Genomic DNA, 13,039 nt, shown 5'->3' on the forward strand with positions numbered 1-13,039 from the left:
AATAATAATGATGTCAGTGTTTAGCCTCCGCACGCTGAAGAACAGCAGTGCTAGCAGTCCCTGCACAGAGCTACTGCACAACATGAAGGCCAGCATTGTGAAGCATGAAAAATTAACATACATAACTCTGTCACATGCACATGTTTTATTTGTCAAAAAGTATGTCTTGTGGGTCGACCTTGTTAAAAATCCCAAGAAATCTTTTAAGAAGCAATCAACTCTTATAGTAAGACTCCATATATGATAAGCAAATCATATAGTTTTGTTAATTCTCTTCAGGAATCACTTCTGCAAGGACTGCTCCCCTGCTTGAAGCCCAGCAGGTGCTCAGCAGCACTCGTGGCTGGGCACAGAGGGCTCAGGACCGTGAGCCACTGGGCTCAGGCCGCTCGTGCGTTTCCAGAGGAGGGGTTTTGGCTGTGTCTCTGCAGCTACTTTTGCTAATGCTGCTGGCTCAGAAACAAGCAGCAGCAAACACAGCGACCTTGGTTTGGGCAGCTTATGTTTCTATTTGCAATTACAGCTATTTCTATGCCTTCTATGTGTATTTATATTAAAAGCAGTACACCTAGTGCCTTTCTCACAGATGAAACTAGCTGATACGTTTTAACTGGAAACACTTTATTTGGGTGTGTTGACTTCTTGGTGTTTGGATTGAAAGAATTTTACTTTTAAGTCTAATCAGTAACAAGGAAGCAGCTGACATGCCTGTGTGCTGCACCCTGCACGAAGGGACCTCCAGGGCACTGAGAAATGCAGGCTGTAACTCTGCTGCTGAACACTGCCGTGCAGCTCCCAGCAGCACGCAGAGGAGAGGCCCCAGGTTTTACACCTGCAGCCAAAGGGGCAGCTCCAAAACAACCACAGCACACCTCAGGCAGTGCTTGTTGGCACCCAGCATCCCTGCTGCAGCTCCTTAGGCTTTGGGATTGCTCCATCCCAGGGCCTCTTTCTTCCCAGGGAAACAAACCCAGCTGAGCTGCCGGGCTCCCACAGGACGTGCTGGCTCACAAACAGGTATCTGAGCCTCTGGTGTTACTTCTGATGTCTTGAAAGAAACTTTGAATACATTCAAGGTGAATTTAATGACCTCCTGTTATCCAGAAAAGGCAAAGTACAGAAAAAATAAAGATCTCACCTGCACTTGTATCTATTATGGTCAACTCATGTTAACAGAATGTTTTGCTTTAATACTTGACTTACATTAATACCTCACATTATTACACGTATGAAGCCAAATATGACGCTAACTTAGTTGCTTACAACCTCAAACCTTACTCCCAATACACATTCCAATAAATTTATTCTGTAAAAACAATACATTTTTTTTGTTTCCTTTTTGTTTTCTTTTGGTCTTTTTTTGGTTTTTTTTCCTTGTGGTTTTTTTTTAGTTTTTTACAGTAAACTCATCAACTACAAACCTTGAATACGCAAAAGATGTTCCAAGGACAAGCATAACAAGGATTGATAAAACCAGACTAAATATGTTTTCACAATAAAAGCTGGCATAAAAATAAATAAAAATCTCTATTATCACAATAGCAACAATAATGTACACAGAGTAATGGATTTGGAATGCTTACTTACTAGTCTAGTTCTATTTCCAAAAGGAAAAAAAAAGCCAGAATGACAGCATCCTTTTTTAAGCCTTTCATTATTTAAAATTGATGTTTTGTTTTGGTTTCCCATAGGGCTGTATATCACAGTAAGCTTAAAAATGGAAAGCATCCAAATGAATGATTTCAAATTGTGTTGGCATTGGAAAAATCCTTGTATTAATCTAAAGAAACACAAAAGACTTTCACTAACTCCACATATAGGAACTAAGTCAGATAGTGTACATTACATCATGGTTTGGAGAAGTATTAAGAGTATAACTAGCTAGGTACTTCTAATAAGGAAAGATATTTTATTACATTATTGAACTTGGTGGTGATTTCAACTGAAGAAGAATTTTTCTTTTATGTTATAAATTGATCAAAACCCAAGAAAGAATGGATCTAGGAAAATTTAAAATTATGTTTGTATGTGGAAGATTATTGTAGCATTATATGGAGGGGACTCATTTCTAAGATTTAGTTGTGTTTAAAAAATGCTGATTTAGAATGATATAATTTGGAGTTATACCTTTTCTGTCTCGAAAAGGAATCTAAAACATGTTCAAGTATGCGATATCTTCATAAACCTCAGCCACTGGAAAAGGGCAACTTCATGCAACCAAATAATATGAAAATCAAAAAGTAACCCTTAGAAAAAAGGGTAAAAATGTCATTTCTGCAAACACAACAGATAGGAATGTGAATAATGTGCATACAAACTGGGATGCTGTTGATGGTACTAATGAACAGATGTGGTGACTCATATCAAATCCAAGAATATTAGACAACCAAACATGTAACCTTCTTGTGTTTTCCCTTAATATTCAGCAGTCATTATGTTGGTTAAGTCTGAAAGAGAAAGAGAAAGAAGTCACATTTAATGTAAGAAATAACATGCTGCATCAAACTTGATACAATTGAAGTTATATTTCCACACTTCTAAGTCACAGGTACAAGTAACCACCTGCTCTGTTCAAACAAATTTTTTTCAAGAAAAAACTGCTTTGTTATATCAACTAAACATATCATTACAAAATATTAATGAGCACAGTTTAAAAGTAAACATTTAGGGCTGTATTCAATAAGCAGCACCAGTGATGTATGTGGGTGGGATTTTCCCTCAATCACTCCATTACAAACCTTGTAGCACACTTCAGGCACAAACAAACTTTGGTTTTTTCCACTGCACAAAATCACTGATGAGCTTCATGCAGGAGCTCAGGCACTGCTGCATTCCTGGATGTCCAGCCACAAGAACACCCTCTTGTTCAAATACAGGAAAGCTTAGCAAGAATGAGCAAAGATAAACATTTTCATCACTAAGGGATCCAAGTGGTGCTTCTGAAAAGGAAACAGCTTGGCTCCAGTTCACTGTAGAGGTGATGACAGAAAAGGAACTCCCACGGGTGAGTCAAGGTCAGCTCTTGCTTTCCCTGACATTAGTGGGATGAGGATCAGACTGTCCCCACATGATCACAGCAAGTGATACAAGTCTGGGTTTCCTCCAATTGAACAGAGATGGCAAAATTCACCTGCTGGCCCGGGGACAGGTTATATTAGCCAGCAACACGACAGCATGCAGTGCACCATGACCACCCACCTCTGGGCAAGGCATCCCTTCTACAACACTACAATACCTTCGCTGTCTTTGGTCAGTGCAGGTCTCTCCTGTGACAAGTGGTTTGTCAAGAGTAAAAATGGAAAGCTGTGCTTTCCGTGTGGGAGGTCCTGGCACATCCTGGTTAACAATCAGGGGTTATTATCAAGTGCTCAGGCATGCAGCAATGGCTTACAGGAACTGCTGGAGCCCTGAGTCCCCCAAAAGGGGTAACCCTGTGCTGTCCATCCAGCACACCACACTCCAGAGGCCTCTCTCCTCTTTCAGAGTCAGTGAGCTCATAGAGATGCTTGGGGGGATTCACTGCTGTTCCTTTCCCTTCAGACTCAGACACCCGTTAAAACAATTTCACGTGATCAGTCAATCAAACAAACCCTGCTTTCTGCTAAGATTCCCATTGGCAGCTGCTGCCCAGCACTGACAGGTAGGATGGGATAACACAGCTGCTTCCTGTGCTGTAACTCTCAGATCCAGTACAGGAAGATGTCCTTTGGGAGCATGACACCTTTGCAATTGTTAACCACAATTCCCTTCTGGTCTACATCCAGAAGATTGGGTAGGATCATCCTTACGTGGGTGCTGGGAACATTAATCCTCTCCTCCACACTGTGTCACAGCTGTTGGGCCACAGCGTGGCGGGAGGGACAACAAAGAGACAGATAATGCAAGTCACCCTCCAGGCTTTTCAGTTTCCAGTGGCATGTCCCATCACGGCCTCGGGGCGCAGTGGCAGTGGCCCAGAGGCAGCAGGGCTGTCCCCAGCACAGAGAGCTGCAGGGCAGCGCTGCTCAGGGATGCAGCTGAGCGAGTCCTGCAGCTCCTGCAGCTCCTGCTGCAGCTCCTGCAGCTCCTGCTGCTCAGGGATGCGGCAGCGCCGAGCACCTCCCCTGGTCTCCATGGTTTCACGTCTCTCCAGAAACAGATCAACTCTCAAACATCTTTGTTTGAACAAGTCTCTCAGCTTCACTGTAAGCTATGGTACAACGTGTGCCATGCTGCACACAACAGAGAGAGCACAGGATCTGACTGATTAGAGAGCAAAGTTTCTGTTATCAATGGCAGCACACAGAAAACAGAGCAGGGAACAAAACTAAACCCACAAACTGCCGTCTGTTTTTCTGGCACTGAAGATTACTCCCTTAACAGTGTCTGGCAACCAATTCAGCCATCCTGTACTGTAAAACTGCATGGGCAGAAAGATAATTGTTTACTTGTACAATAGTTGTTAATCCGTGTTGGTTTGAGGTCAAAGTGGTTATGTAATTCAATGTACACAGAGCTGCAAATATTTCATCTCTACTGGCTGCTTTAATCTCAACTTGCATTCAGACATTTATGTTTCCTCTGAGTTATGTCCCATGTCCTTAGCCAGCAGTGCTGTTATCCTGAGCTACTGGAAGGCAGCAGACAACACAACTCCTTACACCATATACTATGCCACTATTTGATTTTTACATAGAAATTTTTACTGTGCAATACTTAGACACATTCTTACAAATATTATCATTTGCTTTGAAGGGTAGATTTTACTGTACCTCCAACTGCAGGAAAAGAAAATGAGACAGAAAAACATACTGTGTTTTCATTTTTTGTACAAAAGGCTTTTACATTGAACTGAGCTCCAAATGCAATGCTTTCAATGCTGACAAGCCCCCAAATGTGTTATGCAGCCTGACCAATGCTTTTCCTGATAAGTAAAGAAGAGCAAAGGGACCAAACATCTCAGAACCACATCAGAAGGACGCAGTGAACCTGCATTTCTCTGGCCAGTTTTGCCATTACACTTGTACCTCACAGCAGTAACTGGGATTGTTGCTACCCCACAAGAATGCCACAACAAAAAAGCCTGGACACAGGCTGTTTTAAATATGTTCTCCCAAATGCAATGGTGTCAGATAGCAATAATTTTGGACCAGATTTTGATCCCCTTATTCATGCTGGCAGTTGCCTCCACAAATAGATCCACTGACTCAGTTGGTAACTGATTGTCAGTGTGAGAAAAAGGATCACAGTCCCTTACTCCATTTTAATATTCAGGCTGCACCAGAAGCAAGAAAATATATCTCATTTCCAGCAAATCTATTCTTCTCTGAAGACAGTAAAATCATTCACCTCCTGCACCTGAACACCAAGCAAACACCTCCTTTACCAATACACTGCCCAGACTGAAACAGTGAACACCAAAACGAAAACTTGCCACACACCCTGTGTGCTGCCCTGACCTCCAAACACTCTCTAATAAGGCCAGAACCACAGCCAGCTTTCGAACATGAGTACGTGGCCATCCAGAAAGTAAAGTAAAAAGCAGTTTAGGTGTTCAGTTACAAAGATTCAGAGTTATGCCAGCCAAGAACTAAAGACACAAGTCACCAGAGGTTTAAATGAGGAATGTAAATCTGCTGCCACGAATTCTCTGATTTATGAACTAATTTAATGCCATGAAAGTAAACAACACAGAGCTATGAATACCTTTCCACCAGAAAATTCTCTTTACATGGTATTCTAGAAAGCCAAAACAATTTAGTATTTAACAGCAGGGAACACTTCTGGGAAGATTCTGTGACTCAAGATCTGAGCAAACTCTGGGATTGGCCATCTTAGCTAATAGACTATTAGTTAATTAATATTGGATGATTAACTCCTGAACTTCAGGCTGTGCATCTTTCTGGGGAAGGAATCAGACAAAGATCAGCAGTTAGGGAAAGAGCTTGAAAAACATGTAGTGATGGGACACAACTACCAACTATGGTTGGGAATGAGGAAACATCTCTTTGTTGAGAATGCCTGTAGTACTCAAGAATAGCTCAGAAACGAAGGGATAGAGTTAAAAAAAAAAAGAAAGCACCTTTGTCTACCCAAGGGATAAAAAGAAAATCACAAGTTGAGCCCTTGAACAGTATGAAATTGGCTGAAAAAAATGTAATAGCTCTGAAAGTACTTTTATTTGCTCTGGGTTTGAGTCTTCAGGAAGCCATCACTTCACATTTTCAAGCTTACCTCTACCACCTGGAGGTTAGAATTTTCATTAAAAAATATAGGTGAAGGTGCTCCTGCAATCATCTGACTTTGGCTGTCAGCCCTTCAAGAAGATCCCTATAATGCTGAGGGTAAGAGTATGATTAAAAGCAGGATTCCATCTGATCTGAGGAGCAGAGATGGGTCTTCAGCCTCCAGTCCAGGCATTACAAAGGTAATTACTACATCATTATTAGTAGTTTTATTAAGAGAAGAGCTTGTCTCCTCCAGGCAGCTCTTGCACAGGGGCCAGAGGCACTCTGAGCCCAGGGGAGCGCCTTGGCGAGGGTGGCCAAGCCTCGTGTGCCCGCATGGTGGCCCAGCCCCGTGCTGGTGAGCAGGCAGCCCTCCAGCAGCGGCAAAGCACGGGCTGGAACACTCCTGTCCCTGAGAAGAGGGCCCTGAAGGCCAGCCCTGAAGGTGGGTGTTTGGTATCTCTGTACGCGGGTTTGCAGCGAGCACAGCCCCGCACCCCGCGGCCGCTCCTGGCGGCACCTCATGGCAGCAGCAACGCCCTGGAGCGATGGGTCTGTGTGAGATCCCCCCCTGGACAGCGGGACTGGGCTGGGGGAACCCATCACACTGCCTGCTGCTCTGCTCACGAGCTCCCTGATCCTAGGGAGACCATTCTCTCCTCTGTGGTGGTGTCTTCAGCTGGTCGAGACATTGGTCTGAACTCACGTGTGTGAACAGAAGGATCATATCCCAACTCTCCAGGAGCACGTTGGTGTTTTTCAACCTTCCTTTCCACAGCAGAGAAGCCCAAGAGCGTGGGCTGGAGGAGCTGGGTGCCCTGCAGCAGAGCCTCAGTCGGGGTGTCCAGCAGGACGTGGCTGCAGTGTCCAGCAGACAGCTGGCCCCGCGCCCCAGGTCACCAATGCGGACACTGCGGGGCTGGCTGTTTAACACCAGCTGGAAAAGAACCTGCTGCTCTTCCCCCAAGTGCCCTGTGTCTTCTAAAAGCACACCTTCTGAAAGGACACTTGGTCTGGCTCTAGGAGCAGCAGGAGATGGAGTGTCCCCTCCTGGTCCTCAGAGAGAACTGCACTACTGACAAAACCTCAATGAAACGCTGAAGAGATTCCTGTGTGGAATGATGACTTTGCAGCAGAAATGGCCAAGGTGAAATATATGGATCAGGATGTGAACTTTTCCAAACTTATTAGTGCTTTTATCTCAAGCTGCCCTTAAAACCACATCCCCATTTTCTCTTTAATCTGTATTACTAAAACTCCACCTTTTCCATAATGTTGAAAGCACCCAAGACCTAGCAACAGACTGGTTGCTCAAGCATGAGTTCAAGGCTGCGTGGTGGGGCTGCAGAAGTCAGAGCAGAGCCACCTCCCCACATGGGTATGACAGTAGTGACTCTGGATATTTCTTCAAGTTGGTCCTGGCAGGAAGGATAAGACTGTTGACAGTGTTGCAGTATTTCAGCACAATATCTGTAATCCTGAAAACACTGAGAAGTACCACGATGTTGTAGCATGCTGGACTCTACCTCCCAAGCATGTCACAAGCCTGTCACAGCCAGAAGAAAGAGCCATATGAATTTCAACAGCCACAAAGCCAACATCCTGTGTGATGTTTTAGCCACTTAGTCTGTGACTGACCTAACTCAGTTAGCATTTCGTCCTTACATGGAAAATGTGCCTGAAGTTCACAGACATATCCCCTGTCACTGCCACAAACACGGGAAACACAGCAGGGCCTGCTGAACTTCTTGTTACCTCAGATGCACCTCACAAACAGTTTTCTCACCCAAATACCTACTTGAAGACATGGAAGTGTCACAGGGTTCACTAGGCAGAACGTGGGCCACCCTTATCAGCCTCTGACACTCTGGGGGTGAGAGGCTGGGAGGGCACAGCTGCCAGGCTGGGAGGGCACAGCTGGGCAGTGTCTCCTTGCATCAGTCCCTGGCTGAAGCCAGCAGCTGGTTCAGAGTGAATGGGAGTGTGAATTTTCCTCGTGACCCCATCAAAGTGAGCCACCTATCAAAGTCTTTATAAAGCAGAGTCACAAAACAACTACACTGCACTGCAGAGAGACACGGGGAAAGGAAGCTCTGGGAGGAGTCTCTGAGTGGGAGACAGCAGCAGCTCCAGAGGTTGTGCTTTGTGAGAAAAGGCTGAGCAGGCAGCTGGGTGCTAAGGCACCCCAGCAGTGTCAGCTGAGAGCTGTGCTGGCTGGCCTCCTCTCACACCTGGGGCTTCGTGTCACTCAGCTCCTGCCACAGCCAGCCCGGCTGCTGCCCACGTGGCAGAGCCTTGGCATGGGCACTGCACAGGGACTGCTGCTGAGCTGGAGCTCCAAGTGTTGGAGCAGAGAGGCCTGTGCTGCTCCAAAGGCTCAGAAATAGCAGGGGTGGTTAAAGGTGGCTGAGTAACCAGCTGCCATGCTAATCCTCCTGCTCAGCCTTCCCCTCTTGTTGTTGTGGCACAACAAAGGAATATTGATATGAACACACAACTGACAAAACACACAAGGAGATTGAATGAAGCTGCTCTGGAGCAGATTGCGTATCCCACCCTTGGAAGGTCTAGCCCAGGGCAGCATCTACCCTGGAACCTGCAGTATGCAGAGTCTGTCATGAGCACATGAACCCTCAAGAACCCCGAAGAAGACACTGGGACCCCACAAATTAAACAAGTGTGAAAGGGTAAGCAGGCTCCCTCTGTTAGTGAGCCAACATGCATTATGCAAACAGTCTGATTCTGCTCTCACATCAATTTTGCATCATTCCAGCTCATGGTTTTCAGTAGCTCCTCTCAGCTGACATCTATGCAAGTGTCAGAACAAAAATAATGCTTGTTTTCAGTCATCTCTCTAGAGCAAAATTTGTACCACTGCAGGCACCAGGTCCATTTCTGCTCTAGACACATTCTGAGCACTGAAATGTAACCCAAGGAGGTGGCACGTGGCACACACAGGTCACCCTGGCTCCAAAGCCCCCCAGGAGCAAACTGCATGGGAATAGAATGACAAGAACAGTAGATTACCCCTTCACTGGTTTTCTGCAAGTCTGAAGAAGTGTTTCTTGTGTCATTGCCTGCGTCCCCAGCATCAGAGCTGCTCTTATTTTCTTCCTCTTTGCAGTCCTTATCATCTTCATCTCCAGGAGATTTCCGTGACTGCTTGGAGGATTTCTAAAATGATCAACAACAAAGTTAAAATTAAAACCTGAGCTTCAGCCATAAAAGAAGTATGTGGAATACTGTCTGATCATGCATTTCCCTGTTCAAGGTGAATATTGGGCAGGATACACGGGGTGAAAAGCATTTTTCAGGTGAAGTAGCTGGAGTTACTGCCACCAGTGAAGGAAATTTCTCAAATTCTGTGTTCAGCACAGGTTGGCAGCTCAATTGACTGAAAGACAGACACAGTAATAGGAGCTGGGTATTAGTGCTGGGTCACCTGTAGGTTTTGTTAGTTAATGAAACAGATGGTGCCAGCTTGGCAAAAGTTTTGATTAAACACAGAGATGTAAAATGAGAATAACATTAGCAGAGCTGCTTTCCATACTTTTTTTTAGTGCTGTCAGCTTTAATATATTAACATTAGAGCCATGTGGAACCAATACATCTTTTCCTTTACATCCCTTTATGTTATGCAATTCTACAGTACAAAAGGATAAATTGTGGCATTAAGCCACCATTTTCATAATCCTCTGTTTGCCCAGAGTCTTCTTGAAAGAAGATGGTAGACCAGACCTGAATTTCTGATGTAAAACACACAAAAGGGGTGAAAATACATTTTGTTTGGTGGATCAACCACAGAAATTCACACTCTCCCCCAAACTGTGCCTGGATCAGATTGTTTGATTGCTTCTTCTCATTTCCATTAGTTTTCACTTTCAGAGAAGAATAACATGAATGTGAATAAATTGACTCTGCCACACTTTACTTTTCAGGGGAATGCAGCCCTGGAGGCACACACAGAACCAGAGGAAGTGACTATAATGTTGCTCCCCTTTACCCAGTGATGAGCACCCAGTGACAAGTGGGAAGTCTATCTGAACCCAAAGGTGTCACTTCTCAGGGGATTTTGTCCACCAGCCACTGTGAGACAGACGCACCACTCTTAGCTTCCTGACCTACCCTGTTACTTAAGACATTAACAGGGCTGGTGGGTACTACAGTGTAGGTCTTATGTCTACAAACTGAGCATCCTACTCCCTGATTAATGAATTAGCTCTTCCACCTTCCCATCCTGTATCTGGACTGAAGTGTTTTACACTCAGCTACAAGAGGAGCAGTTGAGCACTTCTGGCCCTACCAGATCTTTCTGGGAGATGGGAGGGGGAAGCTTCAGTTCTCCTGGACAGGAACCAAACCTGAGCTCATGACCCTCAGGAGGCCACTCCTAAGGCTTTTTTTCTTCTTCTTGGGGAGAGACCTATCTGAGATGATTAAACTTATCAATCCTATCAATCCATCTTTGCATGGGTTTTCTTTCCAGCCCTGCTGATCTCCTTCCCATCATTTCACCTTCTCAGTGTGTGGGCACTAGAACAGGGCAGAGTATTTCAACTGTGTCTCACCAAGGCTGTCTACAAAGGAAGAGCACTCCCCTTTGCCTATTTGAACACCACTGTCATGCTATCAGAATCAAAATGCCAAAGGAGGAAGAACAAATTTCCATGAGGTGAACAGTATTCCAGATATAAATGTCCATGGATAACAACAGGAAAAGTCAGAAGATAACCTTTGAAGTATAGGATTTTTTTCGTTTTGAGCCGGCTTTTTCATTCTTTCTTTTTCCTTTTCCATCCTCTTCTACCCGATCACCTTCCTCCTCACTGCTGGCATCTGCTGTATTTCCTCCTTCTCCTTCAGTTTCTGATGAGCTCTGTTGCTGAATTGCCTTTAAATAACAACAACAATAATAACATCAACAATAGAAATATCACTAATACCTATTACTTGATTTTTGTTCTGCATTGAAGATAGAAAGATGGAAATGGACAGCTTACACTTTAATTGCTATAGTTAGGAAGAGCTCAGGTTATTTTTGCAATTATCAGGAAAAAGGGCTGCAAAGGCAATTTTCTCAGTCACCACTTGAACTCAGCTATCAGTTGCAGATTCTGGGATAGCATGTTCTGAAGGTTTACATAGAAACAGAAGATCCAATAACAAAAACGTGTTTGCTGGAGGAGAACTGAGGGCTGCTCAGTGGAGAGACCTGGCCTGTTCCACTCTGGGAAAAACTACTGAAACTTTCAGACTTTGGCTGCAATAGCAGAGACTTTTTTGTGAGAAAAGATGGCTGTTACACTCCCCTCAAAGGGCGAGATCTCTGTGTTTTGGAAAAGCACACCTTGACCAGCAGGCTGAGCACTCTTTGACAGCCCATCTCCCACAGACTATTCACTGGATTTTTTTTAAATCCCCAAGTGTATGCAAAACATGTGTAGGGCTGAAAATATGAAACAGGAACTGAGAGAGGCAGCAGCTTTTCTGCAGGTGGTCTGTAGCTCTGGCTTGTAGTGTTTTGTGATAATAATGTAATAGGTGTTTGCCTTCTTTTGGAGGTGATTCCTACCTTCAAAGGGCCACATTTTTTTAATGAGAAAAGTTCTTTGTTTTATACAGCCCACCAACTACTCTTCTCCCCCTCCACCTTCACCGACTTTCTGCTCTGGACATCCAACAGGGAGAGCTGTTGTACAGCAGCAATTGTCTCCTACCAGCAGCTTAACCCTCCACCTCTCACTCCTCTTAGCTTTGGCACTGCCAAATGTAAAAATCAAAAGTGCAGTGACCTTAAGGTCTGTGTAAAATACACGGAGCCTGACACAAAAATAAACAACAGAAAGAAGAAGTCAGAAATTATTCATGTTTGTACAGGAGTAAATAAAACCATCCATTTTTAATTTAACTAAATGTGTTGCAGAATTTTCCACTTCACCACTCCAGAATGTCACAGAAAGCAAAAGGCTCTGCAGTATGATTAAAGTTCCATTTGTCACAGAGTGTGAGACCACAGTTGTCTTTACATTACACAATTACCAGAGCTGTGAAACTTTCTTGCTCCATCAAAACCAGAACCTTCCACATCACTCTTAAAACACTCACTTTGACAAGAAGAAAAGAAGAAAGATAGGAGCAATAGATGGGAAAGTAATTTACCTGATATCCAGTAAACTTTACTCCAGGGTTGTTTTCTATTTCCCACAGGCCTTCATTAAATCCTTTTCGCTTGTTCGATTTCCCAAACTTATCTTTATATTCTTTATATGGGAAAAGGTCTTTGGGCCCCAGGAACGCACTGCATTTTAACAGAGGGAACATTCAAAGAAGGACTTATCACTCTCCTCTTCAAAAAAGTCATAACATTAACAGTGCAAATGCTTTCCCTGTTCTGCTCATTCGATAATTTATTTTCTAGTTTTATTTATTTATTTTTTTGTCACACTGTCTTTGAGTTACTGCTGTGAGTCTGATTTAATGGATTGGCTCACCATCCTGATGTTTGATGTAGTAAAATCATGCTGGGTATCTCTAGAAACAACTGAAACATCTCTATTTTATTAACTGCTGCTGGGAACTGGCACTTGAACAGTTTATGAAACTTTATGAAACAGTTTATGATGTCATTGCTTGCGATAGCAAGGGACCAAGCTTCCAATCCTAGAGTTATAAATCCAGAAAGGCCTCAAAGATGCCACATGAAAAGCTAAGCATGTAAGGAGTGCCTAGGACCCATGAGCCAAAATTTATCCCTTGTACTATGGGATAGAAAAAGCGGTGGCATTTATTATTATCTCTACTGCCAGTAAGCCTGGGAGCTTCTTTCTTGGAAT

General features: G+C 43.9%; 1 protein-coding gene across 1 annotated transcript in view; it reads right to left on the reverse strand.

Moving 5' to 3' along the window:
• Nucleotides 1–126: 126 nt before the first annotated feature.
• Nucleotides 127–13,039, reverse strand: part of HDGFL3 (HDGF like 3) — a 38,297-nt gene continuing 25,384 nt past the window's right edge. Inside the window, exons 3-6 of the mRNA XM_041418892.1 lie at nucleotides 12,366–12,504; nucleotides 10,939–11,097; nucleotides 9,234–9,380; nucleotides 127–2,447 (exon numbers count right to left, since the gene is read on the reverse strand). Coding sequence (XP_041274826.1) covers nucleotides 2,442–2,447; nucleotides 9,234–9,380; nucleotides 10,939–11,097; nucleotides 12,366–12,504 — 451 coding nt within the window. The 3' untranslated portion in view covers nucleotides 127–2,441. The remainder of the gene's footprint in view (nucleotides 2,448–9,233; nucleotides 9,381–10,938; nucleotides 11,098–12,365; nucleotides 12,505–13,039) is intronic.

This window comes from Onychostruthus taczanowskii, unplaced genomic scaffold (assembly GCF_017590055.1).
Source record: "Onychostruthus taczanowskii isolate IOZ18803 unplaced genomic scaffold, ASM1759005v1 scaffold6, whole genome shotgun sequence".
NCBI lineage: Eukaryota > Metazoa > Chordata > Aves > Passeriformes > Passeridae > Onychostruthus > Onychostruthus taczanowskii.